Source organism: Beta vulgaris, chromosome 9, assembly GCF_026745355.1.
Source record: "Beta vulgaris subsp. vulgaris cultivar EL10 chromosome 9, EL10.2, whole genome shotgun sequence".
Lineage (NCBI taxonomy): Eukaryota > Viridiplantae > Streptophyta > Magnoliopsida > Caryophyllales > Amaranthaceae > Beta > Beta vulgaris.
In genome coordinates this window covers 18,261,099-18,268,508 of record NC_079210.1, presented here as the reverse complement: position 1 = coordinate 18,268,508, position 7,410 = coordinate 18,261,099, and the positions used below count along the sequence as shown (strand labels likewise).

General features: G+C 35.7%; 1 protein-coding gene across 1 annotated transcript; it reads left to right on the top strand.

Annotated features, from left to right (window-relative positions):
• Positions 1–832: 832 nt before the first annotated feature.
• LOC104903196 (hypothetical protein) lies at positions 833–6,761 on the top strand. Its single transcript, XM_010691196.4, has 3 exons — positions 833–1,231; positions 2,111–2,134; positions 5,993–6,761. The coding sequence occupies exons 1-3, from the start codon at positions 976–978 to the stop codon at positions 6,337–6,339; spliced, it is 627 nt and encodes a 208-aa protein (XP_010689498.2). The 5' UTR covers positions 833–975; the 3' UTR covers positions 6,340–6,761.
• The last annotated feature ends 649 nt before the right edge of the window (positions 6,762–7,410 follow it).

Here is a 7,410-nt window from a genome sequence, read left to right as displayed (position 1 = left end):
ACAACACTACCCCCAATTTTCTTTTCTTACGTGGGCTAGGCTGAGAAAGTTGTAACTTACTTCAATTTTGCCCCCATTATTTTTTTAAAAAACTAATATGAACCCGGTGCATACTAACTTAGTGTACACCTTATCCATCTCACATGAGTTTTAATGATTATAACTTTCCGTTTTTGCCGCGTTTAGTCTTCCACTCTTTTCTCTGTCCTGATAACTTCTCTCTCCTATGATAACTTCACTCCCCTGATAATATTTTTAAAATAATATAGTGTATTTTGAAATAATATAGTGTATTTTAAAATGATATAGTGTATTTTAAAATCATAGTGTTTTGCTCAGTTTTTTGGCATGATAGTGTTGCATGTTATAGTGTATATTGACATGATACAGTGTATTTTGAAATGATATAGTGTACTTTGACATGACAGTGTTTTGCCGTGTTTTTTGACATGATAGTGTTGCATGATATAGTGTCTCTAGACATAATATAGTGTATTTTGAAATGTTATAGTGTAGTTTATTTGTATATTAGACAAAATTATCATAATCGATCGTTATAGTGTTTGACTTTGACATGATAGTGTATTTTGGCATGATATAATGTATTTTAAAATAATATAGTGTATGTTTGTTCTGAACAAGTGTTTTTGTTAAAATTTTAGGGCGAGAGAATCCTATTGAAGAGAGAGAAAATCGCATGAATTTTAGAAAGCGGGAGTGACTAGTTTGTAATGGGCACGTGGCTAGGCCTAGTCCACACTATTTTTAATGTGAACCGGGTTCACAGAAGACCGATTGTTATTTTTTTCCTAAATTGATCATGGTTTCACAATCTGGAATTCTGGACTTCTTTCCCTTTCACATACTTACCAACTACTAACTCCAAGTTTCCAATACTCTGCTGCTCTGCCTCTCTCACTGCCACCGACGTCGAAGTGTATCGAGGTAGGACTAGAAGTGCAGAGAAGTAGAGAGATGGCTGTGAACCAGCATAGATTCTGTAATTCAAGGGTTTTAAAGCTAACTTTAGGGTTCATCGCAGTCTCTATTGCTGCCTACATTGTTGGACCCCCTCTTTATTGGCACTTCTTAGAAGGCACAGCACCTGCTTCTCTCTCCTCTTCTTCTTCTTTATCATCATCTTCTTCTTCTTCTTCTTCTTCCAATCCCGCTAATTGTCCTCCATGCTCTTGTAATTGCAATTCTTCGCCTCTCATCACTATTCCCGAAGGTAAAAGCTCTTCCAGATCTGAATTATCAGATTCCTTTTAATTGCATTACTATTTGTTGATCTTCCAAGTTTTCACTTCATTTTCTTGTAATCATTTGGTTTTAATTCGTTTTTTTATGTTTTTATGCTGGCTTGACTGGTATGCTGTGAGATCTTTCCTCTACTTGAGGAACGATTCTTTTTTATAGTCCCTCCGTCTGTATTTACTTGCTACATTTCCATTTTGGGAAAACAAGGTATGAACAACAATGAGTTAAAATATAATCACGGGTGATCTTGTTAGATTTATCTCCAAGTGTAATAATATTGAATTTTTATATTTTTACTTGAATGGGTTAAGAGATATTCACAGTCAAAACACATCTTGAAAACTGTGCAAAAGGAAATGTAGCAAGTACATATAAACAGAGGCAGTGACTTTGGGCTCAGTCATGTCTTAATTCTCTGAGTTTGTAAAACTGTTTTGAATTTTGGTTACTGTGGATCGGAGAACAATAAGTGACACCGTCTTACTATTAATCCTAAAGGGGTCACTTTATTTTATGCTACTTTTGAAGTGAATTGAGTAGTAGGATAAGACGATTTTATAATGTAACTAACAAGAGAATTGGTAATTGGTGAAGCCAAAAGGATTTTTTAAGCATTCCAAGTTTGCTCATTGATGAATGATTATAATCTCGAATATCGGAAGTCGCTATTTTTCTCTCATAATGACATGTTTGGAAAACTTAAGAAGCTTATTATCATGCATATGATCATGTATGGATGCTGACATGGACCTATTTCATATGTTTGAAATCACTAATGTCTACTATTTACATGCTCTTTGAGCTCCAATTGGTTGATTTGTTTTATCTTTGTTTGATTTGATTATTGCAGGGTTGAGCAATATCTCTTTTACAGGTTAGTCTGTCTTCTATGTTATGGCTTTGTAAACTCTTGCATGGGATTAGAAAAAGGTTACTTTTTTTAATGTTATGTTTTGCATATACTGCCTACTAAAAAATAGGTTGCGGGTATACATGATGTTTATCGTGATTTATGCATTTGTGAATATTTTCAAAAGCTGTACTTGTAAAATAATTTTGTGCTGGTAATGGTAGCGGTAGCACGATGTTGCTTAGCTTGGTATTATCATATTGTATGCGGCAATCCGTGCTATTATTCGATTCTTGATCTTGTGTTTAGATCAGAAAAAGGGAATACTAGAAAAGGATTTTCTCTTCCTCGCAAAATTATGGGGCACAGTTTACTTTGGTCGTAAATACTTGTTAACTTGACCACTATCTACACACACGCACACGCACAGGGATATACACAAGCACAACACACAGACACACTTCTTTATTTTGAACCTAGGAACTATTTTTCTTATGTTCGTTGCCATCCCAATAGAGAGGTGGCTCCATCAATTTGTTTAGGTGTTTCATCAGTTTTGCCTTTCCCAACTTATTTTCATGCATTGTAACCAGCAAAAGAGGGGGAAAATCTTCTCTTTTTTAATCTCATACAAGTTCTGGCCACGACACAACAAGCCATATTCATAAGTTTTCTTGTCATGTTACTGCTCCTAGATAGATAGTAGCCACTTCTTAGATGATTCGTAGCAAAGTGCTATGAACTAGCATATTTTGAACACAAACTAGAGGTAGAAGAAAGAAACTTTAATTAATATTATGGATTTTACAGAAAACAAAGGATACGTTGAGTCACTTGAAACTCGCTAGAGCTAAACAAAACTACAATAGCATCTCAAATCTTGGATGATCTTCTCTCTCCCTACTCTAGCATTTATAGTTCTCTTTTTTCTTTTCTCTTTTCTAGTGGAGCGACTATCTTCCTTTTCAAGCTACTCTTAACAAATTAATTATGTGATACCTACCCTACCCTTCCTTGTTAGGCTAGTTCATTACGTTAGAGGCTGCCCAAACTTTTATCCTGTCTTCAAGGTAGATAATAATCGATATATAATATCCGACATTAGTGAGAAATTCAATGATCCATGTCCAACTTGTTGCTATATAAGAAACCAAGACCCTACTTTAGCTTCTAATCAGTGCAGGTTTGAGATTTTGCAGGAATGAAAGTAAAGCTTGATTGGAATTGATGGTAATTGATTTGAAATGTACATGTGTTAGGTAGATTATAAATTGGTCTAATTTTTTATTGTGGTGGAAAGATGAGCTGGTTGTTTTGGGTTTATGAACATAGAGCAAAGAATTAAAGAGGAAAATGAGTATTAAGAATGTTGTGGAATCAGCCATGAATGAAGAATTCAACAACTCATCTTGGCTGTTATGAGGTTTTGGATGGAAGGAATGGTGTTTGGAGTGATATCGTGAGTGTGCCGCTAAAGAGAATTACAAGTGAGTTTGGTTAAAAAATTTCTACCGGCTAGAAAATGTAGGTGCAGACGTGCAGTTGGCACCTGAAGGGTGGCAGAATGAGGGTTGAAAAAAGTAAGTTTGGTTCAAAAATATCCGACTCGGGGTGCTGTAGTTGCACAGAGAAGAGAGATTTGAAAGAGTGAGAGGAGGATGCCGATGGAGCCGGGGGGGTGGGCGGAAGGGGAGGGGAAGGGCTAAAGAATGGTCCTAGTTTTTTATTACTATATTTACGTCTGGCACCACCCTTTTAACGGCTTCTTTTCTCTTTCTATTACTATACTCCACTTATTATGGCTTTATTCCTTTCCTTATGCAGTCGTAGACTCCTAGTTTCATAATATGGAGTAATTCAATAAAGAGGACTTTTTTCAATTTTTTCTTTCAACCATTGACACTTGACAACGATTCAGACTTAACAAATGATATTAAAAATCAAAGGCCTTAGATAATTATTGTACTAAGTTTATTCAAAGTTATTTGTATTAGAAAACAATAATATTTTTTAATACTTCAATACAATTTTCATTGATTGCCATGTCCTCAAGACCAATCCGCGTTTCGGACCATTCTAAATTCATCTGAGAGATTGAACTATTTCATTTTAATAAGAAAGAAAGAGATTGAACTATTTGTCCACTCTTTTTTAAGTGGGTAAGATTACCAACATTTGATGGTAGAAAGTAGTGTTTTTTTATTTTCCTTGTGCTATCTTGTTTTCTCTATCTGAGATTTGATTGTTTGCCCAATCCCTGAGATTGGACAGACGTTTTCTTGTTGTGGTTTCTGCATCACATTTTTTGCTGTTCTGGTTGTTTGAATTGCCTTGTGTATTTGTGCGTCTAGCATTCATACAGATTTCTTTCATCTGTATTTTTATATGCTTTACATTCTTAAAGAAATCACATTTAGAGCCCTTCATATATCCTCTTCCCTTTTGTACTCCCTTGATCTCTATGTATCTGAGATTGTCCCACTGGAGCGATGTGCAGTATTGTTTTTATAATCAACGGGCTTTATCTTTTCTATTTCTGGTCCTACTGTTAGGAAGGCTACATATAGAGCTCCATTCAACAAGTAAGGAACAAGAATGAAATTCGAGATCAATGATAACAGTGGAAAGAATAAGACGTGATATGTAATTGTCTTAAGTGGTTTTAACTTTTAAGTCCTTTAACATATTGGGCCTGCAATACTGGGCTTATTCCGTGACTAGAATTAACCCTTGTCACTGTAAATCTCAGAAGTGTTCTTCTGTAGTTTACTTTCAAGTCTTTGATATTAAATTCAAGTCACGCTCCCTTCAATTATTTGTTCGTTCATCTGCATACCTCAGGCTAAGCCAGAAGGGTTTATAACTAGACAATATGGTTCCTTCTGATTGCAGGATTATTGTTATGTTTCCTCAAATAGCTCATTTAATGCAGGCTTCATCTCCTGAAATACCCTCAACTTATTACTCCAAATTGGTCTTTATGATAAAGCCATCCATTGGATAGATGCTTTTGAATGGCCAAGACTGTTATGAAAAGTAGAGTTTAGTTGATTAATTGACCTATAATGCAGTTCTTCAATGATATATGAAGAGCAGGACAAGGTTTGTGTGGGTTTTTCTATTTGATTTTTTTTATCTGATCAGTGAGCCCTTTTATTTGAGAATTAAAGGCAATCTTTTTCAATATATGATAATTTGGGTTGGAACTTCTTTTCTTTGGGAACAAATATATAATTTTCAACAGTTGGTGAGAGTTGTATTCTTGTATTGGAAAACTGGATAATCACACATCTTGGTTAGTTTTGATTGGAGAACAGGAGGGGGATTGCCCAATTTCACTCCAATTGTGAGAAAAAAGTGAAAAGACTGGGGAAGGAGGTTTGCAAAAGCAGTGAAGACAATGTAGATTAGACAATGTAGATAAGGACATGAACAAGTTTGTTGCTATAAATTATACTTGACCCCTCATGCCTAGTTCGTCCTATATGTTACAAGCTTCGCTTTTGAAGTGGATTCATCGTGTTTTGAACTCTCAAGAGCACTGTTTTTTTTTTCTAGTGGTTTTCTGACTGTAATCCATACTGCTCTTTCAAACCCACTCTTTGCACTTTGAACAGGTCATTTACAAATGTAAAAAAATCAATCCATTGCCTGCGGCATTCTTTTTGGTACAAGAGTGCAATTGGTTAAAAATACCATCTACTTTGAAGTGGTGAATTAATGAAAGCTTGGACTCTTCTCATTCAGAGTAACTAGTCAATGAGATTGTTAGTCAAAGAATGTGGGACAAACTCTGTGTTAAGTCTTGCCATCCGAAACTCACCTGGCATTAAATTTTTTTCCTGATTTTATCACTGATGCATTGAATTTCATAATTATCAGATTGTTCAAAGCATGATCCAGGGGTCAGCGAAGACACTGAGAAGAATTTTGCTGAACTGTTAGCTGAGGAATTGAAATTGCGGGAAACTGAAGCTGCAGAAAATCAGAAGCGTGCTGATATGGCTTTGCTTGAAGCTAAAAAGATTACTTCCCAGTATCAAAAGGAGGCAGACAAGTGCAATTCTGGAATGGAAACCTGCGAAGAAGCCAGGGAGAAGGCTGAAGCATCTTTGGTGGCACAGAAGAAATTGACTTCAATGTGGGAACAGCGGGCTCGCCAGAGAGGATGGAAGGATGGAGTTGCTAAAACCGGTGCCCAACAACAGGGAAATGTGCAGTCTGTATAATATAGAAGTTCACATATGGTAGTCTATCAGAATATTACACCTGAATTTTTCTTCACAAATACTCGTGTGCAGCCAAAAAGTAGTCTCTCATTCAAGGCGACGTGATCATTAAAAACTGCTAGCTCCTTGTTGCTTAAAATCACCAACTATTGAGGAGAAGGCACTCATGGCTGGAGCTTGGATGGTGGTCTACACGTTCAGGAACACCAGATGTGCGTCATTGCTTCTTTTAAGATTTTTCTAGTAAACGTAAGGAGCAGATTAACTTTAGCCTGGTGAAAACTACAATTTTGGTACGTTTCAAGTAAAACTTCCGTTTCTTTTCTTTTGTCCAGTAATTCTAATCAAGGAGCAGATCAATTTAAGTTGTAAACAATGGGTGTTACGATTTGAGTAAATATTTGAGGTACTTGCATTATGAAGTTCTAAACTAGCAACATAAGTTACAGAAAGCGTTCTTAAGCGTATCTGTTGTTTGATTTTCTTGTTTGGATTGTCATTCATCACGAAAGAACAACTTTGTCTTTCTTATGTCTTGATAATTGTTACTACTGTTCCATTTTCAAATAATCATCCTGTGCACCCTTTATTCATTATATTATTTCTTTTTTTTAATGGTTGCTTAATGCAACTTTTGCTTAGGATTGTTATCTTTATATTATTTTTACTTGTTTTCAGAAAAAATAAGAAAAGTTCGACAAGTTAACACAATTTTTTTTTAAAAATGTTCCGAAAATATAAGAAAAATTAAGAAGTTGCAGAAAGTTGAGAAGAAAAGTTAAGGTAAGTTAAAAAATACGGTTTTTTCATCAACTGTCATCCAAGTTTTCACGAAATTCACCGGGTACCCCCGCACTTTTGAAAATACACGGGGTACCCCTCAATTTCAACATAATACACCCCAATACCCCTAATAACTAACGACATTAACTGCTGTTAGTGTTAACCCTAATTAAACTCTAATTATCCTTAATTAACCTAACTTCTAACCCTAAACCTTAATACTAAACCCTAACCACCTTCCCCACCACCCAATCCACCCACCAGCCCATCCACCCACCACTTCCCCAA